At 48.3% G+C, this 27,988-nt stretch overlaps 2 protein-coding genes across 2 annotated transcripts in view; one reads left to right on the forward strand and one right to left on the reverse strand.

Annotated features, from left to right (window-relative positions):
• Positions 1 to 3,588: 3,588 nt before the first annotated feature.
• LOC144827133 (DNA-directed RNA polymerase III subunit RPC9-like) lies at positions 3,589 to 4,515 on the reverse strand. The gene has a single exon (XM_078685556.1). The coding sequence runs from the start codon at positions 4,456 to 4,458 to the stop codon at positions 4,036 to 4,038; it is 423 nt and encodes a 140-aa protein (XP_078541682.1). The 5' UTR covers positions 4,459 to 4,515; the 3' UTR covers positions 3,589 to 4,035.
• A 373-nt stretch (positions 4,516 to 4,888) lies between these two features.
• The window catches only part of C4_1H8orf76 (chromosome 4_1 C8orf76 homolog), a 179,496-nt gene continuing 156,396 nt past the window's right edge, over positions 4,889 to 27,988 (forward strand). The window contains exon 1 of the mRNA XM_078686821.1: positions 4,889 to 5,012. Within this exon, the coding sequence (XP_078542947.1) occupies positions 4,908 to 5,012 (105 nt within the window). The 5' untranslated portion in view covers positions 4,889 to 4,907. The remainder of the gene's footprint in view (positions 5,013 to 27,988) is intronic.

Raw genomic sequence — 27,988 nt, forward strand, 5'->3', positions numbered from 1 at the left:
ATCCTAGTCCCAATATTGGAAAGCAAAAATGTTCCTGTAACCCTAAAAGGAAATGTTTGGCACCAAAGTGGCATAGGGAAGTCATTATGAATTGAAACCCTAGGGGTGTATGATTTGTTCATACTATCCTAGTGGTCCAGCAAAGGGGGGGGGGGACACTGAATGGAATTTGGGCCCTACACAATACTTTTTTTTGCTGCACCACACACCCACAATATCCAGTCCAGCAGAGAGCTCTTTAAGATGGCACTCGGACATAACTTGACAAAATTAGCAATCGTCCTGGTTCCAAGAGAGGGGCATGGATTGCTGCTCCATCATCTTCTATGTGCAAAAGCGGTTCTGTGAGTTCTAACTAGTGCTAGGTCTAAGAATGTAAACAAGTGCGTTCCCTGCCAGAAATTCAAGATGTTAACATGGCCATACTATCACTTGTAACGAGGGAGGACTTTCTCAGATCAATATATTTGAGAGATGCTTATTTGAATGTACCAATTCACAGGAGCTCCCAAAAGGTACATATGTTTCTGCATGGAAAACAAATCATATTTTCAGGTTTATATATTTATATGCAGGGTTTTATATAGCGCTAGCTTCACCCGGGGGTATCAGAGCGCTTTACATCAACGGCAATAAACAAGAAAACCAACATAGATGTAGAAGAAACAAGTTAAACAAATGTTCATACATAAATAAAAGGAATAATTAAGATAACATATTGAGCAGAGTGCATATAAGATAAACAGGAAACCAACTGAAAGAACCAGAAAAGTTGTACCTAGTATTTTTACAGTATGCCAAGGAGGACTTTGTGGACATAGTAGGGAGAGGCAGGGTATTGTGGGGGGGGGGGGAAGGGTGTCGGGAGGGGGGTGAGAGGGGTAGGCGGGGCTGTCTAAAGAAGGGGGGTGTATTCAGAGAGGAGAACAGGGTTTTAATTGTCCCAAAATGTGGAGAGAAGGTGAATTTTACGGTTACTTTTGAAGCTGTCATAGGAGGGGTTGCATCGAAGGTCTTTGGGGAGGGCGTTCCAGATGGTTGGGGCCTTGCCAGAGAAGGAGCGGATTTCGATTTTTTTTTTTTTTAGAAGGGGGGTATGAGAAGAAGAGTGTTGGTGCTTCTCAGCGTTCTGGCACAGCCCGCTTTTTTGAGTTTAGTTGTGAGGTAGGTTGGAGTGTTCTGACAGAGGGCTTTGTGAGTAATACATGCAATTTTAATAGGAGGATCTGCCTTTGATGGGGAGCCATTTGAGGGTCTTGAGGGCAGGGGAGATGCGCTCAAAGCGTTTACAGTTTGTAGTTAGTCTAGCTGCGAGGTTGAGGACGGATTTGATGGGGGCACCAGAGAGAAGGGCATTTCCGTAGTCAATTTTGGAAAGGACCAGCGATTGGATAATTATTTTGAAATCATCAGCTGGGATAAAAGGTTTGATTTATTTGAGATGCCGGAGTGTGAAAAGTGCACTTTTTGCTGAGTTTTTTACATGGGAGTCGAGTGTGAGTTTATTGGTGATGGTGATGCCGAGTGATTTGACAGATTCGGCGAGGAAAAGAGAGCAGTTTAGGGAATTAAGGTCATCGATACATTTTTTTTTTTTGCAGAGTTTTATATAGCGCAAACTAGAACCGAACCGAATCAGTTATCAGAGCGCTTTACATAGCACCAGTTACGTTACATGAGGACACACTATGTTTGAATGGGGAGAGTAGAGGATGATCTCACTTTTGTTAGGGTTTAATTGAAGATGGTTGTTTTGGAACCAGGTTTGGATCTTGGTTAGTGCAGTGTTAAGGTGCAGGATATCGGTATGGGATTTTATAGTACAGTTGGGTGTCGTCAGCGTACAAGTGATAGCTGATTTCAGCTTGTTTAAGTATAAGGGTAAGGGGTTCCATAAAGAGGTTGAAAAGGGCAGGAGAGAGGATGGATCCTTGAGGGACACCTAGGGAGACAGGAGTGGGTCTAGAGAGGGTGTTTTGAATTTTAATTTGTTGGAAGTAGGATGTGAACCAGTTAAGGACAGTGCCATTAATGCTGAAGCGATCTTAGAGTGCATTGAGTAAGGATGGCTGGTAGACTGTGTCAAAAGCATCGGAGAGGTCGAGGAGGTAGGTAGGTAGGTAGGTCTCACCCTTATCCATGGCTAAGTGGATATCGTCAACTATGTTAAGCATTGCAGTTTCAGTGCTGCAACCTTTGCGGAAGCCAGATTGAAGGGGGTCTAGAAGGTTGAATGGGTCAATGTGTTTGTCCAATTGTTGTTGTGGTGCTGTATTTGAAGCTCTGGTAGCATTTGGGTTTCTGATAAATACAGAGAACTCCAACCACATTCTTTCACAGTACCAACAATTAATCAGAGGCAAGCTCGACACCTCTGTGGGGGAAAGTATTTTTGACGGAGCACAGGAGATATATGAATCTGAGTAATCAAGAATACTGGATGTGACATGAATCATTCAAGAGAACATACTATTACTTAAGCTTACCAGACTCCCCCAACACTTTGACATCACACTGCCTACCTGCGTATTACCGCAACTGTGCTAACCTACACCTCTCAAAGCTAAGAAACAATACAAGATCAATCAACCTAACGCAAGATACCCTGCCTCACACTCCCTGTGTACGGTACATTACACTGCACAACCTAGTTCCAGACGCTAAGGTTAGGAATTTAGGAGTGATTTTTGATAGCAAGTTATCCTTTGGATATCATGTTAACAAGGTGGTCTCTGCGGCGTTCTTCATGCTGAAAAAGATAAAAAAACTTCTGCCGTATTTACCAGCATCAGCAGGAAAAACACTGATTACTACCTTAGTGTTTTCCAAGCTTGATTATGGAAATGCTCTCTTTTTCAACACGCATAAATGCATCCTGAACAAGCTTCAATCTGTCCAAAATATGGCAGCACGGATACTGCTCAACATACCCAGACGCCACTCCACTTCGGCAGCCATACGTCAGCTCCATTGGCTAAGAGTGGAGAGCAGGATCAAATTCAAAGCTTTGTGCATTGCCTATAAGGCCATCCATCAGACTGGACCGAAGTTCCTAAAGGAGGCATTTCAGGTGTACATTCCTAAAAAGAACCTACGATCAGCAGCAAGCTATCAACTGTCTGTACCCCGCACAAGAACGGCAACATGGGGTGACAGACGATTTTTGGTAGCAACTCCAATATTGTGGAACTCACTCCCCTTAGACATTAAAACTGCGCCAACCCTGATTAGCTTCCGCAAGGCTCTGAAGACCTGGCTCTTCAATCAATAATATTATTAATATTAACCATCTGCCAAAAAGAGCCTATAGCCTCTTTCTTATAATATCGTGTCCTGACCTCTGTATCTTGGAGTATCTCATTGCGCCTAGACACCTCAGGGTAGTAGTGCGCATTAAAAATTCCATAAATAAATAAATAAATAAATAGTTCACTTTAGGATCACTGGTCATTAAAGATCAACACTTAATCTTGAATCTCAGTCAGTGCCAACTTTGCGTAGGAATTGGTTAACGTTCTAACAAACAAACATGTATCAAAACATAAAGAAGCTAGGAGGAGACCGTTCTGTAAACCTTGGGCACAAATATGCTTTTTTTATTGAGGCTTTATTGATCTCATACCTTAAAATAACATTAGTAAACAATGCTAACATGAAGCACATCTCACCTAACGTACTAGCCAATTAAGATGCTCTAAGCACAGGCACGTTCTAGCTCAGAATTTAAAACGTTTACTGTTCACACTGGTCTGGTGCTTGCCATTCCGGCACAAATTAGATTGTTCGTGCTACTGTGTGAATTTGCGGCGCTGCACCCTTTCCCCCTAAGGTACAGCAGCGGTCGGGGAATATTCAGTCCATCCTCTCTTCAGTCTCGAGCATTGCACATGGTGCATTCGTCCACTATAACCAATGAAACAGGCTTGCGGCTGTCCACTTAGTCACCTTTGTTCAGCCCAGTTGAGTCTCGTTGAACTGTTTCATATAATAACCGGCAATTTATCAACAGAGAGTTAATGTGCTGTCGCCGCCCCGCTAGGATTCAGCGCCTTCGGCAGCTTCGGTGTCCTCCTCGGGATCCCCCGGCAGCAGGGTGCTGGCGGTCTCGATGAGTTGCTCAATCTGCTCCTCCGTCAGCCGCTCCTCGCTCTCTTCCACCATCAGCTGGATCTCCACCGCGGTGCGCGGCCGGTGGTTGAGCAGCTGCAGTTTCTCGGCCTTGGTGAGCCGGTGCGGCCGCAAGGCCCCCAGGAAGTCTCTCACCACGGCCGGGCTCTGCAGCCGGCAGGTAGTCCCGGACAGATACTTGAGCGTCTCGTACATGACGGTATTGAGGTTCTGCTGCCCAGCCCGGGGCTTGTGTTTGCCGCTCTCCTGGCGCTGCTCTTTCAGGTCCGTCAGCAGCTGGAATACCTCGTAGTTACTCAGCATTGCTGCGTTCGCGTCTTTCACCTCCATGGTTGCTAGAGCTCTGCTTCTGTGCCTTCCGGTTCCTGCCGTTGGTCCTTTTTTGATGCCAACTACCACGACGCAGATACTAGAATATTATCAAATTCGCACAAAAAAGCAAGACCTATGTCCTCTAAAAATACGTCGAAACAAGTCCAACACCACACAACAATAATAGTAGTTAGCAAAAAATGCAAATCCCATTCATTTAAAACACTAGCCATGCCTTTAAACACCTTTACCGAGTAACCGTTGAGAGGCAGCTGATGACCCTACAATATATTTATTGAATGATGAAGTAGGCGTTTGTAGTTTCTTTAATCCGTCATTTCTTTGTTTTATTTAAAAAGTGAATGTCGTCCATTTCATAACGATGTCGACGTCGTTTTGAAGCTGTTCGGATATTTTTTACAACAGCTTTGCCTTATATTTGTGGCAGGATCCGAGCACGCTGCGCAATGGAGATCTTGGGTGGGGAGTTTGAAGACTCTGTATTCATTCAAAGCAGGGACCGGAATGCTACCAAGTCCGAGCCGTACAGCGCCAAACAGTGCGAACCCCAGGTACCACCCGCTAGGGTGTCCATTCGCATGCAGATGAGAAACTCTTAATTTTTAGAGGGGGGCGAGCCACCAAAAACATAATGAGAACTGAGACAGAGCCGAGCCAAGGCACTGGGTTGGTTGTAAGAACGAGTGCATAAGCCAAGTATTAACATTTTGGTACGCACATCTTGCAGGTAACCACGTAAAATATGATAACATAGGACATAATGATCTATCTTTGACTCTTGGAGCATGCATGCCGTTAGAGCTTTGGTAAAAGACACGCAATTGATGGAGGGAATGCAGAACAAATCAAAACATTCACCCCCAGTCAAGAGATCTGGGTTAAATCCATCATTCTTTTGATCACCATCTCACCCCAGTTTAGACCTTGCTATATGCAAATCAGTCTTGACCCTGTGCCTCATAGGAACAGTCCAGCCTGAACTGCCAAGCCCTGTCCTCCCTGGACCAGAAACAAGCATTCTAGGACCAGTTTAGGAGTTTCACGGCCATCAGCCAGAATAGCTTGAATCCAGTGGCACAGTGAGCCTGGGACCCACGTCTGGGCATACCCGGTGCACTTGGGGCGAGAAAGCAAAAGACACACAGTTGATGGACAGAATGGAGAACAAATGAAAACATTCACCCTCAGTCAAGGGATCTGGGTTAAATCTATAATTCTTTTTCTCACCATGCCGCCCCTGTTTAGACCTGGCCATATGCAAATCAGTCCTGACCATGTGCCGCATGGGAACAGTCCAGCCCGAACTGCCAAGCCAGGTCCTCCCTGGACCGGAAACAAGCATCCTGACCGGTTTCGGGGTTTCACCCCTCACTAGCCAGGATAGCTTGAGCTTTGGTGGTAGGTAGAAACCATAGTGTTCAAGGCCCCAAACGACATCAAGATGAGCCACAGCCAGGCATCTGGCTCGAGCCTTCAGTGGCTCGCTCACCTCTGCTAATTGCGCAGACCTTTCTCGCTGAAGAGAGACAGCACATATTTAAGGAAAACATGAATTCGAATTACTTGTTTAAAATCAGTTAAGTTTGTATTTAATAAAGTTGAAATTGGAATGTAATATTAAAGTTAAAAGTCTTTTTTCTTTAAGCCGTGCTACACTGATTTTCAGATTGACATATTGGCGTCCATTGCTTGCATGCTATTAGGCAGGATTTTTTATTTAACCTATATAGCGAAGGCCTCAATCAAACACAATAGTTGCTTGCTTCACAAACAGAAGATGGGCACATATATCTACAAGTTATATGTCACAATGAGCAGGGCCACTGGAATTATGTGATTGTGCGGCTGTGGCAAATTTCACATAATCCGTCATCTGCCACATAATCTGCAGATTTTAACAACACATTTTTTTGTTTGAAACTCAAACGGTTCAGCAGTTACTAAAAATGCAGCAACATGTGTTGCTGCTCCGTGGCAGGCCGTTTGCAAAGATGGGCTGGTTAACTTAGTACTGCTTATTGCCATATTTGAGTGTTAAACTGGTACTAATGAGGTGCAACCAATGTCCAGACAGTGTTACCAAGTTTAAAAATGCCAAATAATGAAGTACAACTGTTACAAAATGTGCTGTATTATGCCACATCATTTAATCAACCTGGACACATAATTTAGCCCTCTGCTGCTGCATAATTCTAGTGGCCCTAGCAATGAGCTACAGTCCCTCTATACTAACAATCTGCTTAATACTTATGGTCGTTCTGTACTAACAATCTGCTAATACTTTGAACATAATATTGTTTATATTGGTATTTCATAACAATAAAGTAGATTAATATCATAATGATTTTCATAAATATAGACATAAACATTGTAGTATCTTTTCTATATCCCCTGTTGAGAGTGGCTTAAAAGCAACAAAACAAAAGAATGAAATCAGATATAACATATCTAACATATTTGATAGTTGATCATCTAAATAGATGCATTATTGTATTCTTCATGTTGGAAAGGAGGTTCAGTCGTTGAATGTAGTGTACAGTAAAACCTCTTTAGTCCCCTTCTGAAGGGCCCTGTATAGTGTTGGTGTTCGTAGCGCTAGTGGGATGGTGTTCCATAGTTTTGGTTCAGCTTCCAGGAAGGACTGGTTAAAGTTTTTTTTTTTTTTAAATTAAGGTACATTAGAAAGCATTTCTTTGTTCTAGAGTTTCAGTTTTGCCCAAGATTTTTTAATTTCTGAGTTGCATGGACATGTTGTGATGGGGGCTGGGGCTATGATACAAGCTGTGCTGTTTTTAGGTCCCACCTACCAGACAGCTTGTGACTGTCTGGTTGCAAAAGACCTATTGTGGGTTTACCAAAACCATGCAGTGGACTTAAAGGTCACCCGTTGCTTACCATTGCTTGGCTTTATTGTTCGTTTCATTTGCTTGTTTCTTATGTGATGGCTTGTCCATTGTGTGTTTGTCCCTCCCCTGGAGCATAGACTCTGCCCCATTTTTTTGGATCGACTGACTTGTATTCTTCCTCTACCCACTTATAGGAAACTACATAATTACTTTGTTCTTTCTGCACTCCATTTTTTTTAAAACAAATTTTATTGGGTTTTATACAATCCGCATTACATAGGCACAGCCTTCATCAATCATCCCAAAAAACCATTCCCCTTAGATGTTGGCAACCTCCGATCCCTAACATGCTCTGCCATACATTCCCTGTGATGTAATATGCGGTCAATGTCAATAGCTATATCCCAATGGTACGTATATCCCCAACTCCCCCCCAACAAGTGGTGCGTCCCCCTCCCCCCCACCGGTGTGTGTTCCGCTATGGTCTGTTTCGTCTTGTGGGTACAGGAGTCACGTCCTCTGTAGTCAGTCAGTGTTCGGGGCCGGCTACTGCTTCTGCAGCCTCCTCCCTGTCGCCCTCCGTCTGATAATCTCTCAATGCTTGCACTAATGTTTCCCACGCCTTCGCTGCCTCTAACGCTCTCTCATTATTTAGTCGTCTAGCCTGCTGGTATCTAAGTGTGCTTTCGCTGCTTGCCCATTTCACAAACTCAGCCCTCCATCTTCTGCCGCTAGGCCCTACCGTCACCTTCCAATGCCTCGTGATTTCCCGCTTTGCTTCTTTCTGCACTCCATGAGTGCATATTTTATCTAGCTCTGTTATTCATGTGCTGCTTTCCTGCCCCAAACACCAAACCTACATGCAATCCTATTGTGGGAAGGGGTAAGGCGCAGGACCTTGAAGGTGCTGGAAATAACAGGAGATTCCACACCGCAGTTGGTGGCCCTGAGAAACTGGGAGGAGCAAACATTGGTCAGATAAACACAATGATTTTCTGTACTGCTGCTCTCTTGGTAGCTCGCCAAGATTTGATCCACAAGTGGAGTAGCGATACACTCCGACAGCCCAGGAATGGGAATCCAATATGGATTGGTGCATGAGAGCTGAATGATTAGTGTGTAAAACCAGAAATTGTCCCAAAAAATTGACCAAGTGTGCGGCCCCTGGAGGGTGACTGCGGAAGCAGACTGGTAATGCAAGACAAGAGCAGCTGATCACTATCGGGGGAGATGTTGGGGGGAGAGACGCAGGAAGGGAAGTGTTAAACTAATTCTGATAGTTTGATAATGTGTTCATGATAATGCAAACATGTGATGTATTGACAATGGGATCATTGTGTCTGAAGTTTTTTGTTTCTAGTTCTGAGGTTATGTGGGATTTGATGTATTAAAATCTACAATAAAAGTATGTATTAAAAAAATACACGCAATCCATGTTTTTCTCGCTTGTGTATGTTTCTCTCTCTCTCTCTCTTGTGTGCTCTCCACACATCTCCTGTACACTCTGTGTTGCTTTCACTCGTGTATGCTGCTCTCTCTCTCTCACACGTGTGCATCTCCCCCATGCTCTATATTCCTCTCCCTTTTTTCTGCCCATCCATCACTTTGATCACTTTTTTGATCACTTTTTTTTTGACACATCTAAATGGCACCTGCTATCTTTGATCAGTCAATTAAAGAAAGCCCCCAAAAAACCCAACATGGTGCCCATAGCATCCTGTAGACATGCACATGCGTTGTGAGGCATGTGCACGACTACAGAATGTTGCAACCACGACTGCATCATTGCACTTCTTTTTTTTGTCTGACTTATATTTTGAGTTTTCAAAACAGCACTGGCAAAGCAAATAAGCAAACAATGCGAGACTTATTGATTTCAACATTTGTCTCCATTGGGAGCCAGTTCAGAGCTATTAGAACTTTATATATATGCTCTTGGGAGAGTATATATCAAGATATGCATTCCAACATATATCTTTCCGTTGGCAAAGAAAACAAATGCTTCCATTGCAATACGTGGAGTTCGACATTCAGTCAATGTAACGGAGTGTGTGTTGATGCACTTTTTGCATCAGAAGTGATGAGCTGAGTAGCACACTGCTGAATAGGTGCCTGCTGTCTCATCTGTCCTCTCTATCCCACTCCATTTACTAAATACTTTGGGCACCTCCCCTCTAAGCCTTTGTCAAGATGGGTCAAACTACCTTTCCTATTGCGTCCCAGCTTCCCTTTCTGTGTCTCATTCGGCATTCCGTACCTCTGCTCCACTCGGCCTGTCTCTTGTGTCATTTCTGTAAGCCCCATTTCTTTCGACAGGCCCATTTCCTCGCCACTTTTGTCTCGCTGGCACTATGCCCCTCCTCATGTCGGGCGTTCACATTAGCCTTCCCTGACCAGACTCTGTACTGCCCAGCATTTCTTCCTCCTCCTGTACTGCTTGCTTTATTTCGCACCTTATTTGAAGTCCTCTGTCTTCTTCTTTTTTTGACGGTTTTAAAAGCCCCACTCTCCTGCATCATCTGTCTCATTCAGCAGTCTCTTAACTCTCAGGCCAACCCATTGCCTCACTTGGCTCTCATTCTGTACCTTACTATAAGGTCCAAACCTTCTTCCTGCTTGTGTCCAGTTAGCCCTCCCTGACCACGCCCTCCTCTATTCTGTTCTCTCTGGAGACATTCACCCTACCCCCAGCACAGTGCTGCTCTCAACCCACCTGCAGATTGCAAATTGAGGAACCTCTACAGGACTTCTCGGTTGTCCTTTTCTTAGAGGGCAACAGAGAAAAAGTGCTATCAGTAGTTCAATCCATCAATCAGGGAATTGTAAGTGCACTACTCACCCATGAGGGTCTCAAGGCGTGGGGTTGGGGGGCCAGGGTGGGGGGACAGCAGTTCCATTCAGTCGAATAGCCTGGTCTTGAGCTCCTTGTTAAGTTAAGCTTGCTGTCTGCCGTGGAAACATGGTTAGAATATTTGCTCCCCTTCTACTCTGATTTTATGATCATAAGCAAACTATGTTGCTTATTAGCCCTTCTAGTTCCGTTAACTGTCAAAAATAGACACTGCTCTGAAAAGAGCCAACCCCTTTGAGTGCAGTATAAAAACAGCTTTTTATATTTAGTATGTTTATTTTATGAAAAGTGTGTCTATATTTATTCTTATTAGTTTCTTTTTCTTATTGGTACTTACCCATATTTATTTGTGAAAATATTTAGTTGAAACTATTTTATTTCAATATTTATTTAACCGATGATAACTGATTAGATTTCAGTCTGCTAAGTAGCTACATTCACCATGAAATATATGCCTTGTAGAGCTAGCACATGTGCCTATCTGCAGCTTGTGCATCTTATGCCCTGAAGAAGAAACTATTTAGTCTTTTTCTTGTTTTAGAAATAAAGACTGTAAAACAGATTGTTTGCCATCTAGATTTGTATGTAAATGTCAGTAAACATGGAAACTGAAAGACCTATTTATACTAAACCCAATGTATTTGATCTTCCTGGCCTGAATTGTTCACCGTTTGATTTCTCTTTTTTTTTTTTTTTACATTTGTTCAGTAAATTATAAGAGTGTAGAGATATGCACAAAAGAGTGTACACAAAAGAGTGTACATATAAGAGTGTACAGATATGCAAATATCCAGGCAAAATCAAATTTTCTCCATCATGTACAGAGTGGCATTACAACGCAGGGCAGGCCTAGCCTTCAGCAAGATTAGTTAAATCATTCAGCTTTAGATTTTTGTCTCTCCCATGATTCTTCAATTTTAACCCACTTACTAACTTCGATTTTAGGGAATAAGTTTCTCTGGTACTTTTCTATAGAAATAGCTTCTTCTACACTTTGCAAAGATACATGCACATTTTTTTAGAGGCTAAATTACAAGGAAAAAATCTATTCCACAATAAATGGAATATATTTTCTTCTATAATTTATCCAGGATAAATAAAAGTGCACATATACCCATGTAAAGTGAAAACCAAGCCATTTCTGTAGAAAATCATCAGCAAAGTTCCTTCATTAAAACCCAAGTTAGTAATTGGGATAATACAAATAATATGAGAAATAAAATAAAAATAGCTAGCAGAAATCCCTCAGTCAGTCATTCATTCAAGGATGCAATATTTCTTAAAAAGGTTTTTAGGTCTTGCCAAGTCAGCGCTTGCTCTGTCTCCACGAGACATGCAGTATTCAGAATATGGGCTTTATGCTCTGTCCATGATTTTAATTGGCCTCTTTGTCTATCTTTTGGAAATACTTAGTTTTCTTTGCTTAATGTGTTTAGTAGTCCATGCTTTTCTGCTATTGTAACCTCCCATGAGCACTGCCCCTGTTACATGTGACCTTACTCTGTACGTTTTATTTGCAGTTTCAAGTGCTCTTTAGTTAATACATTTTTTGTCGCAGGAACGACAGTTAGCACTTCCCGACCCGGACTCATCAGATGCTTCCGAGGACGTCTGTTCCGTGTACTTCCCCCTTCCGCTTGTTTTTATTTGCTCCAGGATGGTTTGTTCAGCAATCGTGTAACTATACATATTCAACCATTGTTTAATTATATTTATTATGGCTTACATTTTTTTTTTTACCATTGGCATGTTTTTGTGCAGTTTACGCCGAGACTCGAACCCAGCTCCCCAGGCCCAAAGTCAACAACTCTGTTTGTTACGCCACATCGCTAAGGGTCTCCTGTCTATCAGGTGCATTAGGCCACGGCCAGTGCCCTGGCAAAGCACCTGCTTCATGGACACCATGCTTGCATTTCTTTTTTACAATCCGTTCGACTGCCGCCGCGCTTTATCTTTAAGTTCCAGTCCACATGTAGATCCTTTCCAAACTCACTGGTCTACCCATGATATATGTCTTTACGTTTAAATAAAATCACTGTGTGCGGCGTGACTGTGTGCTCTTTAAGCTTTAATAAAACCATTGTGTGCAGCATGACTGTTTTCTTCCCCTCTCTTTTCCTTCACTCATTCCCTGGGGGTTCCTAGCTCCTCTTCCTCTCCTGATTACCTACTGTCTAGCTCTTGACTGTCGGGTCACACCACTTAACTTCCAGGTTTGTTCCCCAGCCCGCAAGCGTGAGTCATAACGCTTTCGGCAGTGACTCCCTACATGCCCGATGACCAGCCAAATGTGCCCTCTACTCGAAGATTGGTTTCCTTCAACCTAGTAAGCCCTTCCCCACACAATTGCACTCCTCCTGCTCTCCCCCTTGTAACCTCCTTACATGACTGCACTACTATAGACCTCCCTGGAAAAACTCCCATCTTCCAAGAGCCCTGGCATGAATTCTTCATGCCTCTCAGACTGTAGGCACTGCGCACATCATCATCATCATCAGCGCCCCACAGGACTGCACCCGCACCGGTCAGATTATGGTGCTGCAGCCTTCAGGTACCTTGCTCGCTCTCCCAGGGTCCGTGAGCCCCTGGCATTGGATCTTGGTGCTAGGTACCAGATGGAATAATAGTGCCCGACGCAAATACACATGCACCGGTTGGATTATGGTGCCACTACCATGAAATACCTTGTTCACTCACCAGGGATTTACTTCTCCCCTCACTTGGACCCTGAATTTTTTAACACATTTCTACGGTTCCTTCTCCAGCACTTTGGGTCTCCAGACCTGTGTTTCTCCTACCCCTCTTATCTTTCCTACAGCCTTCCAAGGGCCATTCCTCACTCAATTTCCTTCCTCATTTTCCTTCATTTTCGAAATAAGGATACAGTTGGAATAGGGCAGATTTAGCTCCAATGTCCTCCTTCCACACCCCAAATTGCATATATTGTACAGGACACCAAAGTTCGACAGAGCTCGCTTGAATTGTCCTACTTGCCTTCCTCTCTAAACATGTAAGCTGGCGTCTTGATAGGTGACCCTGGGCTTTCTCCCAGTGATTTTTGCTTGTAATCTTTTCTCCCTGGTTTGAATAGCCTCAATTTATGGCATGACTTTTCCCCCTTGGACAAATATTCAGCACCCCCTACGCGGAAGGTCTTTGGAGACGAAAGGGTTACAGTTCCTGGAGATCTTTTGGTTTGTTTTAATGTCTCATCAGGGATGCAGGGCCCACTAGTATCACTTTTTTCATCTTTTTACCTGCTTACTGCTCCAAGGGACCCCCGAAGCTTGCAGCTTTCAGCCCCCCCCCTTCTAAGAGAAGCAATGTCAGGCAAACAGTCACTGATTTCTGAATAATACGTATAAAAGTGTTATGGTAACCATATTGTTCATGCTTACATTTCACATGGTATACTTAACTTTGCATTACCTATGAGTGTTTGATTTTTCCAGGATGGTGTTAATTTTTTTATCCGGCAGCATTTTACCGTTGTCTCCCCTACTTCATAACTTATTATCCATTTTCTAGCTATCCAGCTCCACAAGGTCATATGAATCGCAATAGCATAATGCAAATATGATCACTCCACTGCAAATAAAAAAAGCAAAACTAAAAAAATTGTAATTTTCAACGCCAAGAGCTCTGACTTTCACAAATGCGAGACTGATTGCTTTGCAAATGCTTGTTCTTCTGTGTTAATAGGACAGTACAATCCAAAATTCGTAGCAGATTATGCTAACAATAGATTTTTTTCCAGAGTATTCTAATTGTAAGACAAGAAAGGTGAGGCTGGGAAGAATCCAGTATACTGCGGAAACTGGAAGCAGGCCCCTTCCCCCTCAATAGGTAGTGGGTGAGCTCAAATTTTTACCGTACAACAATGTATTGATAACTGTTCTGTGTGTGTTGTGTATGTGAGAAAAGGTAATGGAAACTGCACAGCTGCCGCTTGTGCCGCACATGTTGTGTAAGGGGCATTTGTGCTGCTGTTGCCTGTGAAGGAACAGCTTTGTGCATGTGAGAGAAACATGTATTGCTGCAGTGTAGTCGCTTTCTGTGACATCACACGTAACAACAAACATCTCAAATCACATTAAAAAGTACCTTTATATTACGACAGCCAGATGTAATCATTGTATGGTATCACACACAAACTTCCATTTTAGCTTCAAATGGGGTATTCCCAGCACTCCTGTCCGCACCTAATCTCTCTCTTTCTCAGTGTGGTGGAGCTGCCACATATGGAACTGCAGAGCAGTGGGAACCATTTGTTGATACTTCATACCCCAAGTCCACTGTCCATTACGCCCACCAGTAACAGGCATTGGCAAAGACAACAGGATATAACTATGCAAAAGCTTTTGGCTTTGCCAATATGTTTTAGTTATGTTGTGCACCAGCGTGGCTGCTGTTCACTATGGCTAAAAGTTAGTGGGTAACGGTGAGTGGTGTGTAGTGTCGTGGAGGGAGTAGAGTGTCAAAGAGTGAAGTGGCAAAGAGCAGACTGGAGTGTGGCAGAGGGTGTTGTGTAAAATGTTGTGGAGTGGAGTGTTGTAGAGGGGAGTGGCATATAGTGTCAGAGTGGAGAATAGTGTAGAGTGGGGTAGAGCGGGGTGGACTAGTGTGTAGTAGAATAGAGTGGAGTAAAGTGGCATTGAGTGGATAAAGGAAGTTATGTTGAGTGTTGTAGCGTGAAGTAGTGGCATAGAGTGGAGTGGAGTTTATTGGAGTAGAGCATCATAGAGTGGAGTATTGTGGAGTGGAGTGTCGGAGAGCGAAGTGTCATAGAGTGGCCTAGAGTGAAGTGGCATAAAGTAGATTGGTGTAGAGTGCATTGGTTTTGAGTAGAGTGGTGTGAAGTAGTGCACAGTAGAGTGGAGTGGTGCAGCATATAGTGCAATGGCCTAGAATGGAGTGGCGCAGTGTGGAGTGGACAGAGTGAAGTAGATTGCAGTGGCACAGGCTAGATTGTTGTAGAGTAGAGTGAAGTAGCTTGGAGTGGTGCAGGGTAAAGTTGAGTAGTGCAGATGTGTAGAGAGGAGTGGCATCAAGAGCAGTGGCGCGGAGTGCCATAGAATGTAGTGGAGAAGAGTGCATTGGTGTAGAGGTGAGTGGCGCAGAGTAGAGTGCAGCAGCATAGAGTGCAATGGTGCAGATACGAGTGGCATAGAGTTCAAAGGTGGAGAGTGCAGTCTTGCAGAGAAGAGTATCATAGAGTGTAGTGGTGTGTAGTGCATTGGCTCAGAGTGCAGTGGTGTAGAGTGGTGTAGAGAGCAGTGGTGCAGAGTAAAATAGAGTGGCATAGAGGGCAGTGACCTAGAGCACAATGGTGTCAAGAAGCATAGAGTGCAGTGACGTAGAGTGTTGCAGAATAGAGTATAGTGCCGTAGAGTGCAGAGGTGCAGAGTAGTTGGCGTAGAGTGCATTGGTTTTGAATAAAGTGGTGTAGAGTGTATAGGCGTAGAGCGCAGTGGTGCAGAGTAGAGTGGCACAGCATAGATTGCAGTGGCATAGATTGTAGTGGCATGGCGCAGAGTAGAGTATGGTGGCATAGAGTCCAGTGGCATAGAGTCCAGTGGCATAGAATGCAGTGGCATAGAATAAATGGTTACAAGTAGAGTGACGTGGCATTAAGTGGTGTGATGCAGAGTAGAGTGCAGCGGCATAAAGTGGTGTAGAGTGCATTGGTGTAGAGTGGAGTAGTGCAGAGTCATAGATTACAGTTATGCAGAGTAGATGAGAGTGGCATAGAGTGTAGTGGTGTAGAATGCAGTGGCATAGAGTGCAGTGATGCAGAGTATCGGGCCGGAGGGTACAGTGTTGCAGAGTAGCATATCATAGAATGCAGTGGTGTAGAATGCATAGGTTACAGAGAAGTGCCATAGAGTGAAGTGGTGCAGAATAGAGTGACGTAGAGAGCAATGGTGTAGAGTGCAGTGGCGGAGAGTGTTGCAGAGTATAGTATAGTGGCATACAGTGCAATGGTGCAGAGTAGATTGTCAGAGAGTGCAGTGGTTTACAGTGTGTTGGTTTTGAGTAAAGGGGCACACAGTGCATTGGCATAGAGTGCATTGGCGTAGAGTGCTGTGGTGTAGAGTGGTGCAGAGTAGAGTAGAGTGGCACAGGGTAGATAGTAGTGGCGTAGAGTAGATCGTTTCAGAGTAGTGTGAAGTGGCCTAGAGTGCAGTGGCATAGAGTGCAGTAATGCAGAGTAGATTTAAGTAGCTTAGAGTGGATTGGTGTAGAGGGCAGTGACACAGAGTGGAGCAAGGCAGAGTAGAGTGTCATAAAGGGTAGTCACACAGAATGCATGGGAGTAGAGTGCATTGGTGTAGAGTACAGTGGTTATAGGAGAGTGCAGTGATGTAGAGTGGTGAAGAGTAAAGTGCAGTGGCACTGAACGCAGTGGCATTAGGTAGAGTGTTTCAGAGTATAGTGGCGTCGAGAGGAGTGGTGCAGGGTAACGTGGACTGGTGCAGAGTAGATTAGAGTGGCGTAAAGTGGATTGGTACAGAGTAGAGTGCATTGATGTAGAGTGTAGTGGTGCACAGTAGAGTGGAGTGATAAGACTGGAGTGGTGTAGAGTGCACTGGCATAGAGTAGAGTAGAGAGGCATAGAGTAGACTGGTGCAGAGTAGAGTGCAGTGACACAGTGTGGAGTGGTGTAGAGTTGAGTGGCGTAGTATGGAGTGGTGCAGAGTAGAGTGTAGCAGCGTGGAGTCATGCAGAGTAGAGTAGAGTGGAGTGGGGTAAAGTAGAGTATGCATAGTGTGGTAGCACATTGCAGACAACATGTCTTCAATTGAAACAACCATTACATTTGCACAGACATTCAGTTTTACTGATAAAAGTATAACGTACAAACAATAACGTGTGGAAATGCCATCACCTAGTGAACTGATTTGATTTGATCATATTACAATATGGGTTTCCACTGCTCCTCAGAAAAACCAAAAAATGTACCTAATTTCTGCTTTTCTAATTCTGATATATTCTGAAATATCTGCACAGTTCATTTGCAGGCATTTAAAATTTGTTGTGTGCTGAAAAAACCAAATGGGGGGGGCGTGGCCAAGGCGGCAATGCAGTGAGACATGCTCCGGAGGAGCTCCCGCTGCACGCCGCTATTTTAGTCGATTTACGCGGAGCCAGGGCACCTACCTGCCACCCGGGAGGTGTGGAAGACCTGCTGACCTCGGCACTGCGGAGAACGGGGAGCCTGTGACCCCGGAGGGCTCCGGGAGATGCTTAGCGGCGACAGCGCAGCCGACCAGCCGGAGTAGCCGCCATTGTGCGCCCTGTGCCCTGGGGCTTGGACTGCGGCGTAGGTGGCGAGTGGGCGATCCCCCGGACATCAGAGCACTCTCCCGGCGGGAGACTGTACGCGGCGACGACCTGACTGCGGGGTGCGAGGGGACCTGGCCCCTCCTGCACGGCGGTGGCTGCCTGGCCGAGGTTACCTGCGGTCCTGAGCGGAGCCCGCCATTTTCCCCCGCCTGCGGCTTGCACTGCCTTCTGGCTGCCAGTGAGGTCGGGTGAGTCCGCATCTCCTGGTGGGTGTCGAGCCCGGGGTTCCAGTGCCGGTGGGGCGCTTGTGCTGAAGGGGGCCTCTGCCGGAGTCCCCGCGAGGACTTGCTGCTCCCTGCCCCCTGCCCCCTGCCCCGTGGTGCTGGTGCCTGGCGGCGGCTGACGGCTGCGGCCTTGGGGGCACTGGCCGACGGAGCCCTCCGAGTGGCGTGGAGCAGAGCAGCGGCCCTTTACCTCTCTCACAGTGGGCAGTGGAGGCGGCGAGACAGTGCTGGTGGGGCCGTCCAGGCAGCTGCACCAGAGAAGAGACTCCCCCGCGCTGAGAGGTCGACGGACGAGGGACGCAGCGGAACTGTGGTCCGCCATTTTGACCGCCTGGGGCCTAGCGGTGCGGCCTGGTGGCGGCGGTTTGGCGGTCTGTGGGCCCCCGGAGTACCTGCGCGCCGGTTCCCCTGTTGGCCGCTGGGGATTCTGGTGGGCGGCACCGGGGATCGCTGGTTGAAGGGGTGGTGAATGACCCCGCTGCCCCAGCGCCAGTGACCCACGCTAGTGAGGAGTCGACCGCCGGGGTGCGAAGTGAGCGCTGTGCCCCGCCATCTTGAGGTGTGGATCTGAGCGCCGGAGGCCTCCGGTGAGGCCCATCCTTCGACTGGCGAGAAGATCTGTTGTGAGGAGTGGAATGCGGCCTGAGGGGGAATCGGCGGGGGAGCTGCCCGGGGGTTCGAGGAGCTGGGTCTCTGCGAGTGGTGACCTGAGCTGGACTACTCCCCCTGCGGCGGACGATCGATGGCCCACGGGCTCTTCAGCGGCCTGCGATGAGTGCGGCTCCTTGGAGGGCCCACTCGGTGGTGGAGAGGCCGGAACTGGCGGGCACCTGCTGCTGCAGAAGCTGGACTTCTGAGGCGCCACCAGCCTAAGGCGCGAACAGGTACTGTGCCGGCCCCTTCGGGTGGGAAGAGTGGCCCCTGGGAGCTAAGGGGTGGTAGACAATGCAAGCCGCCCTCCTCCATTGACTGTGTGGGGCTCAATACGGCGACCTGGTGGTTGGAACGCGGGCCTCAGGGCTGAGTGAACTCTAGATTGTAGTCTGTGCCTAACCTTACTTTTGCACCACCATGACTCTCTTGGCGGGCGGCAGGACGGTAGGGGGCTGAGGAAGCCCCAGGAGAGGTCCCCTGGGCGTAGCTGTGGGCCCATTGTGAACAGACACGGGAGGGGGCCGGCCTTGACTCGGCTGCCCTTGTGAGGGGTACGGCTGGTGCTCTCTCCTCTGAGGTGGCCACTGACCGGATCTCCTCCTCTGGCCTCATGCCCTCCGGGCTCTGATAGTCCCGCTAGTGTGCCTGTGATGTAGGCTGGGGCTCTGCGGGTGGAGAGGAGGAATTACTGGACTGGTGTGTGGTAGGAGGCGTGGGGGCTGAGCTAGACCCTAGCTTAGACCTAAACACGGCCCTCTCAACCCCGGTTTGGCTTCTACGACACAGCGAGGAGTGCCTGTGACCCTAGACTTCAGGCGGTGGTCCTTCGCAATGACGCGCTCCAACAAAGACAACAAGGCTGAATCGTCAGCGGCCCCCAAGGACAACACTGTTGTAGCGATGTGGGGAAAGACTGGGGCGACTGCAGGCAGGGACGGGTCGTCGCGAGCTCTTGAGGAGTCCCCGCCGGTCACTCAGGCGTTTATGTCCACCTTCATGTCCGAATTGAAAACGGAGATTGGGTCACTGCGGTCTGAAGTGCACACGTGTGTGAAGGAGATGCGGAAGGAGGTCACGGAGCTTGGAGACCGTGTGGACGGGTTGGAGTGGACGATGGATGCGCGCACGGAGGATCAGGAACACCTCTGGCAACGCCTGGCGGCCCTTGAAGAGCAAAACATTGAGCTTCAAGTGAAGCAGGAGGACCTTGAGAACAGGAGCCGCCGCAACAACCTCCGTATCCGGGGAATTCCTCTCGGGGAAGAGGGGGAAGACGCCATGGGATACGTGACGCAGCTCCTCCATGAGATCTGGGTGGACGAGAAGGCTTCTTCACCGGCACTGGATCGGGCGCACCGAGTGTCCGCCCTGCCGGGCAGATCGGGTCTCCTACCAGACATACTAACGCAGGTCCATTTCTTCACCGAGAAAGAGGCAATCTGGAAGGCCGCACGAGATAAACTGGACCTACAATACAGAGGCCACAAAATTCAGATCTTTCAAGACCTGGCGCCCAACACTCTGAAGAGGAGGCGAGCGTTCCGACTAGTGACTGAGAAGTTGCGCAGTATGGGCATTGCGTACCAATGGGGTCACCCGTTCGCTCTGATATTCCAGTGGGAATCCAAGCGGAGAGTCATACGGACCTACACAGAAGCGGCGCAACTCATACGACTGCAGGCGACTCCGCCAGCGAGCCCGTCACCGTCTCATAGGCGGGAGAGGAAGGCCACGGCACCCTCATGGACTACTGTGCGCCGACAGCATCGCCCGCCGTCCGACGGTGAGAAATCGCCCTCACAGGCCAAGCAAGATAGCATTACTCATATCCGGTCCCTTGAAGGGGACAAAGAGGGGCATGGTGGGCGCTCCCCGACACCTTGACTGGCGACATGCTAGCGCTCCACTTTTTCTAGTACTGGGGCTCCACTCCTGGGCCTCGTGCCGTCTCACATTACACCCTGGCTCCTGAGATGCGGGGCGGGGTGCATGTGGGAGCTCCTCGAATACAGGATTTCTAAGACTGTCACAACCCCCCCTCTTCGACTGTCCTTCAGGGAGTTACATCCCAGAGAGCATCCAAACCTGTGGGTGTAGGATGCTCTGTACCAGGGACAGCACAGTGAGGCCCTGTTGGCTGCCATTGTTATTTCTAGCTGAGTGGCCTTTCTGGCTGCTCTTTGCTCTCTCTCCTTTTCTCTATTTTTCCTATATCCTACTATCCTATGCTCTCTCTTCTCTCTCTTTACTGGAGGGTGCGGGGTGGAAACGTCGGTTGTTGGGCTGGGGTGGGGTGCTGCGGATGCATGGCTATTGGGCGCGTGAGATGCGCGGGATGTGTGCTGTGCGATTGTGGCCGGGTGACGCCCAGAATCAGATATGGTGGTGAATGCTCCTAGTCCTTTGAAGGTCCTAACGCTTAATGTAAAGGGCCTTAACTCGCCTAATAAGCGTAAGCAGGTTTGGCACTATCTTTTAAGGCAACACCCTGACAATATTTTTCTTCAAGAAACGCACCTCATGCAGGCTGATACTGCGCGCATGGCTCACCCTAAATATCCCCTTCAGTTTTGGGCTACAGCTGACACCAAGACAGCGGGAGTGGCAATTTTGTGCAGGGCTGGTATCAGGCAGGGGGGCGGCAGGCCCTTCCGGGGTGGCGATGGACGATTTCTTCGTGTGGAGGTGGAAGTTGGGCGCAGTCACATCACGCTGTACAATATCTATGCCCCTAATCAGCCGCAGGACCGTTACCTTCGAGACCTCCTAGGGGGGCAGATACTGCAGACCGGCACATCCCTTATTGTGGGCGGGGACCTCAATTTGGTATGGAATCCCAAGGTAGACAGGAGTGAGAACTCCTCCAGTGGCGCAGGAGCAATGTCCGCGACTCTGCGCAAGCAGCTGACAGACCTTGGGCTGTTTGACGCCTGGCGGTACTTTTCCCCGGATAAGCGAGGGTACTCATACTTATTCGCATGTCCATAGATCCTACTCTCGCATCGACTACCTGTTTGTTACTAGGGATCTCCTCTGCGACACGCTGGAGGTCGACATTTCCGATATCTCCCTCTCTGATCACGCCCATGTTGAGCTATTGCTACAGGATCCGGCGGCGCGCCCTGCCCGGGAACCGAGGTGGTACCTCCCGCCGAGCATTCTGAGGGACGCGGAGGCTGTGGAGGACATTAGGGGAGCCATTGTCGCCTACTTTGAGAACAACGACCTTCCTGAAACACCCTTCCCGGTGGTTTGGGACGCCTTCAAAGCTACCATACGGGGCCATATCACCTCCCTCGCGATTGCGAGGGCGCGTGACGCTCGCGCACTGGAAGATAAACTTGTGGGAGACTTTAGGACGGCGGAAACACAGGATCAGTGCCACTCCACCCGGCACACGAGGCGGAATTTAGCTAATCTTAGGGGCCAGCTCAGGCTGATGCGCACAAATAGGGCTGAGACCTCCCTCCTGGCACTGAAACAGAGGTATTTTGAGGGAGGGGACAAAGTGGGGAAGCTCCTGGCGCCGAGGCTGAGGGCCCGAGCCGCGAAGGAACATATAGCAAATGTCCAACTGCCCAATGGGACCAGGGTGGTGGCGGCGGGGGATAAGTGTCGAGCTTTCCGGGACTACTATACGGCATTGTACACAGAAGAGCAGCCCCCTTTGGAGCTGGTGGAGGAAGTACTGGGGCACTACGGGGGTGCGACACTGCATCCGCAGCATGCTGAGGAACTAGAGGGGCAGATCCTGCTGGAGGCGATAGCTGCGGCGATCCGCGAGCTCCCCTTGGGGAAATCACCAGGGCCTGACGGGCTTCCAATATCCTTCTATCGCATGTATCAGGCACAGCTAGGCCCCTACCTCCTACGCCTGTTTAACTCCTTCACCGACGAGCTGGGTCCGTCCCTTGACATGGGACTGGCAGAAATTGTCCTGATACCGAAACCTGGGAAAGACCCCTCCCTGTGTGCGTCGTACAGGCCGATTGCTCTTCTTAACTCGGATTTTAGGATTTACACCAAGCTGTTAGCGAAGCGCATGGGCCCACACATGCCGAGCTTGATCGATCCTGATCAGGTGGGCTTCATTCACGGGCGTCAGGGAGCGGACAACGTCCGCAGGGTCGCTCACCTGGTAGGGAAGGCTCATCACTAGAAGATCCCTGCCTGCCTTCTCTCGTTGGACGCAGAGAAGGCGTTTGATCGGGTAGACTGGTCCTTCCTCAGAGCGGTGCTGCGCCGGGTGGGGCTCGGTCCGAAGATGATTGCCAGGATCATGGCCCCATATATTGCGCCGCGGGCTAGGATATGGTCAACGGGCAGCTCTCGGAGCTGATCCACATTGGAAGGGGTACCAGGCAAGGCTGTCCGCTCTCGCCCCTTTTATTCGCCCTCGCAGCTGAGCCCCTGGCGGATATGATACGGAGGGACCCTAATATTCACGGTGTTCCTCTAGGCGGTCAAGACAATAAGGCAGCGCTCTTCGCAGACGACCTTATCCTTGCGCTGACACAGCCCCGAGAATCCCTACCGGCAGTGCATGCTGCGCTGTGCCTCTTTGAGAGAGCTTCTGGCTTGAAAATCAATCATAGCAAGTCCTGGGTGCTCAGCCTCACTATCCCGAAATCGGACATCCCCTCTTTAGAGCAATTAGCCCCTTATAGATGGTCGACCCAGCACATCAGGTATCTGGGCCTGACGTTGACCCCCTCGTTGGACGGCTGGATGTCAGCCAACTGGAAAGATCTTCGACGCGCGATCCTGGATGATCTGAGGCGGTGGAGACCGCTTGTACCATCCTGGCTGGGCAGAATCAATGCCATCAAGATGTCCATACTGCCCAAAATCCTGTATCTATTTCAATGTCTGCCTACTCCTATCACGCTACATAGCATCAGAGGCCTTCAGCGAGATCTAACAAACTTCATCTGGGGGAGGGGGAAGAAACCCCGCTTCTCTCAAGCTCTCCTGCTAGCGCCCAGGGACCGGGGAGGATTGGCCTGCCCAAACCTGGTGGAATATTACTGGGCCGCTCAACTTAGGTATGTAGTGGAGTGGGGTGTAACGGAAAGCGTAAAAGGGTGGCTCCATATGGATAGGGCCATGACTGGGCGCACCATATGGGACCTGGCATGGAAACCTAGGGCAGGGCGATCTCCGAGCGCATACCTAGCGGTGCCCACGAAAACAGTGCTGGAGATTTGGGACAGGATAGCAGTCCGTAAGGGCCTTACAACCTTCCCCTCGCCCCATACCCCCATCGAAGGGAACCCAAGTTTCCCCCCGGCAGATCTGTTTGATGGGGGCTCCCTCAAGACTTTTGCGGACTGCAGGGAGGAATTTAGGGTGCCGCTTGCAGCCGGACTGCAATATGCTCAACTGGAACACTGGGTGCTAACAGACGATACCTACCACGCGGCCACACGCGCCTTTACTCCGTTTGAGCAATTAGCTCGCTCCTTTACAGAGACGAAGGGGCTGATCTCCAAAATCTATCGGATCCTGCAGCACCCGCGCACTCCGCCTTCCCTGCCATATCAACAACGCTGGCACTCCCTGTCGGGCGTAGACGTCACCCGGCACAGTGGTCCAGATTGTGGCGTGACATACCCCGGATTTATCGTAGTATTTCACAACAGGAGAATGCCTACAAAATGATGACCCAGTGGTACTACACGCCGCAGCGGCTACATAGAATGTTTCCAAACTCTTCCCCTGTGTGTTGGAGGTGAAGGTCTGCGACTGGGGATTTTCTGCACATATGGTGGACCTGTCCCTTGCTGACCCTCTTTTGGAAGGAGGTCTTGAGTCACATTAGGAGGGTGCTGGGGTTTCCTCTGCCTGAAGCCACTTGTACGATACTACTGGGTATCAAACCTGCAGGATTGAAGGCCCTCATGCGGAGCGACTGGGCGCTGGCGCTTCAAATGCTGGGAGCGGCTCGGCAGCTCATTGCTCTGTACTGGAAGAAGGTAGTAGCCCCGCCCATTGCTGCGTGGTTTGTACGTCTCTGGCATGTCATGACAATTGAGCTTCTCACAGCCCGGCTACAGGCCCGAGATGTGCGCTACAAAGCGGTGTGGCAACCCCTGGTGAAATATCTATGCACCACAGAACAGGCGCGTCACATGCCCCCTAAGCTGCGGGCGCTGCGATTAGTGGAGGATGCTGTAGTTCCTCCTGACCCCGGTAGACTGCTGGCATGAGTTTTGGATATGTGAGGCTTTGAGCATTAGTAGTGACGTCGATGGCCCTGACGACTGACACAGTACCCCTTCATCCCCCTTCTCGGCCCTCACCCCGGGCACCCAGTGGCTCTTTTCTCCCTTCGTCTACACCTTTCCTCTACTCCTACTGTCTTCTCTATCTTGCTGTCCCCTTTTTTGTCGTTCTACTGAAGTTTTGACCATCTTGGTCTTATAGTTCTACCTCTTGGGTTTAATGGTTACAGATGTTCCGAAGTTTGAACTATCTTGTGCAGTGATTTCACAGGCTCTGTTGACTGAATGTGACGCGACCGGCCCTTGTGGGTTGTAGGTAAACCGCTGTGTATATCTTTGAGCTTGAGTACTGGCAACGGTTTTCCATTTTTCATGATGTAACGCGGCCGGCCCTATTGGGTTGTAGGCTTAACGCTGTGTACAACTCACTTCACTGCAACCCCCTGTTATGGGGACGAAATAAAAAGATTTGACAACCAAAAAAAACCCAAATAACACCGTACAGCCTTCTTCTAGCTCACCCCCAGTAGCCAGAATGATTGTCCCATAAATCCTCTCTTTAAAGTCAAAGAAAGAAAAGTAAACACAGCATATGTAACAAGATAAGAACAAGATTGTAATGCCTGTTTACCGAAAGCCAATATTGGTAGAAGAAAACAGTAAATAGGGTATTAGCCACAGAAGGGACAAACTCAAGCTAGACAGCCTAAAACAGATAAAACAAGCTAATAGAAAGCAAACAAGTGTGAGTTACAAACCCCAAAGCCAATGGTAAGCAATGGGTAGAAAGCTTTCTGAATGTCCCCAAGATGTTGGTAGGCCTCGACCTAATAAAAAAAAATGGCCATTGTGTCATCATTATACATTACTCTGTTTTTACAGTTAAAACCATAAAAGTTAAACAAACATCAATAAAAAACACCCACAAATATGAAAAAAAACATATACAATAAGACCATTATGGACCGTAAATACAGAGTTAACAAGCATTGGCATAGCCAATAGGTCTCGCCTTTGGGACCTTATAAGTGCTTAGCCATGCAACAGTTGATGTTGCACCACGGATATTGTGCTGGATAACTAAACACTTTTAAGGTCCCAAAGGCAAGACCTATCAGCTACGCTAATGCTTGTTCTTCTAGTACTGAACAGCCTCAGGCCCACTTCCGTTTTCTTCAAAGGCCTCTGTAAAGTGGCCAAGAGTGTCTGGATACCTTAATGACATGTGGTGGCCATGAAAATGAGGGAAATTCTGCATTTCTCTGGCAGCCTATTTCAGACCAAAATGTAGAAAAACTCAGAAATAAAAAAATTACTTTAGTGGTGTAAAAATGTTTCATAGGCTGCACAGAATAAACACCATGACCTTTAACCCACAGAGGTTGGAAATGACTCGAATACAGTCCAACTAAGACCACATACGACCCCTTCCCAGATTACATTCACAAAGAAAAGCATAGGCATCCTATATTAAAATGGAACTACTGAACAGAGTATGTTAAAATTATGCCTGCCGCCCCCCCCCCCCATTACTCCCCCCCTGCCCCGGAAATAAATTCTGCTGGCTGAGCCCAGAGGGAACCGGGCCTGATTATTCGGTCGTTGTGAGGTGGGGGAAGCAGCATGTCCCTGTAATGGCAAAGTCGACATAAAAACGTTAGACTAGCATGCAACCCAGAGGCAAATAGATAATGTTGGCGAGAAGTGTCAAGCACCAATGGGCCCCAGAGAAGATTACTATGGCTTTCACAAGGAAGGCAGCAGAGATTGAGCAAATTCATTAGACCTGAGAAGTGAGTCGCAAGCTCGAGAATGTTCTCCTGTGGAGAGAAGTGTGACTGAACGTACAACAGTGTACGCATGTAAGCGGCAAAGCGTGGGAAAAGGACAGTCTACACAGCGTGCCCCACCACAGCATAGTCACTCTGAGGCTCTCAAAACCAACAAAGGATAATATTAAATCAGCACAGCTCACCGAGAGAAGTGAATACATCAAAACATCTCTGCAGTCCAGAGTAAACCCCATAGCGAAGCCACATAAAAACAACAAGCTTCTCGGCATTGCTGGTTGGGGGAGTGGGGGGGGGGGGGGTGGGCGGGGGAGCAGCAGGCAGATGCGAGTGGAGCGCGCGCTGGAGAGGGAGGGGGTAATGCCTCCATTCCAGTAATGCCGAGCGGCGGTATTGGTGAGTGGCCGGAGCTGTGTTGAAGATGTGTTAACTAAACTGATGCGGAGAAGAGACAAAAGAAGCAAAAACACGTATTTAAAAAAAAATAAAATAAAATATGATTGATGCACTTTTGGGAAGCGGGGCGGAGCCCCTACGACCTCGGGGAGAAACCGCCGCTGTCTGCTCATTATCTGCCTATATTTTTTTCAGTATTGGAACGATTTGCGTTCATTAAGGTTGGGCTCGAAGCAGTTGCTTGCCGGAAGGGAAAGGTGTGGTCACACCGAAAGCGGAGGGTCATCCGGCTGGGATGGAACATGGAAGCAGAAGTGGACATACTCTAAGTTTGTGGGATCCGGGAGGGCGACTGGGTGGGGGGCGCCTCCGCTAAACCACGTCATAAATGACCACGAGCCTAGCAGCCCTACATCGCCCCTGATAAACTCCTTCACTTTCTGTGGGGGTCACAAGTAACCGTCCGCCCCGCCTACCTTTTCTGAGGGTATTGGAAGAAGATAATAAAGTCCCGCCCTCCACGATGAAAGTTGGGCTTTTCGCTAAGCAAGTCAGCGGGTGTAGTTCTTTTCAAGGTGGGTGACGGGAAATGTAGTTTATTACGGACAATGGCGCCAGTCGTGGTCCTTTTTTCACGGGCATGCCGTTGTTTGATTACTGGCCGTTGCTAGGATCCCCGCCCCTTCCTGCTCCCGCTGCCCGGCCCGGGAGACTCAAACTGCGGTTGAAGGAAGGGGAGGCGGAGGCAAAGAGGAAAGGGTAACGGACAAAAAGAGCTTAGGAGCAGACGCTGAACCAGCTAGTCCCAGGCAAGAGTGGACGGGGCTCTGTAGAAGAAGACCTACAGCGTTAATGGCGACCCGATAGTCTGGCGGCAGAAACGTAATACTGTCAGAGAGTGCATAATCATCACGAGTGTTGCACTTAAATGATGGTCGCTGAGGTCTGGCAACAACTAAACGTGTTTAATCGAAAGGCATACGGCAGATAGCGACCGCATTTAAGCTTCCACCAGAGAGCGCCACCCAGCTATTGAGACAGCACAACAGCGGTAAATCCATCAGACTGCCACCAACAATTCAGACTGCTAGTCAACGGCTACCAATAAACCGTGCAACGAATCGGAAGGTTAACCGCACACTGGAGAGTTTGAAACAGCGCTAAAAGGGCATCTATCAAATCACTGGGGAGTACG

Source organism: Lissotriton helveticus, chromosome 4_1 (assembly GCF_964261635.1).
Source record: "Lissotriton helveticus chromosome 4_1, aLisHel1.1, whole genome shotgun sequence".
Taxonomy (NCBI): Eukaryota; Metazoa; Chordata; class Amphibia; order Caudata; family Salamandridae; genus Lissotriton; species Lissotriton helveticus.

What these genes read in the sequence shown, in the direction of transcription:
- LOC144827133 (XM_078685556.1), bottom strand. Translation starts at nt 4,458, where the DNA reads ATGGAGGTGAAAGACGCGAACGCAGCAATGCTGAGTAACTACGAGGTA.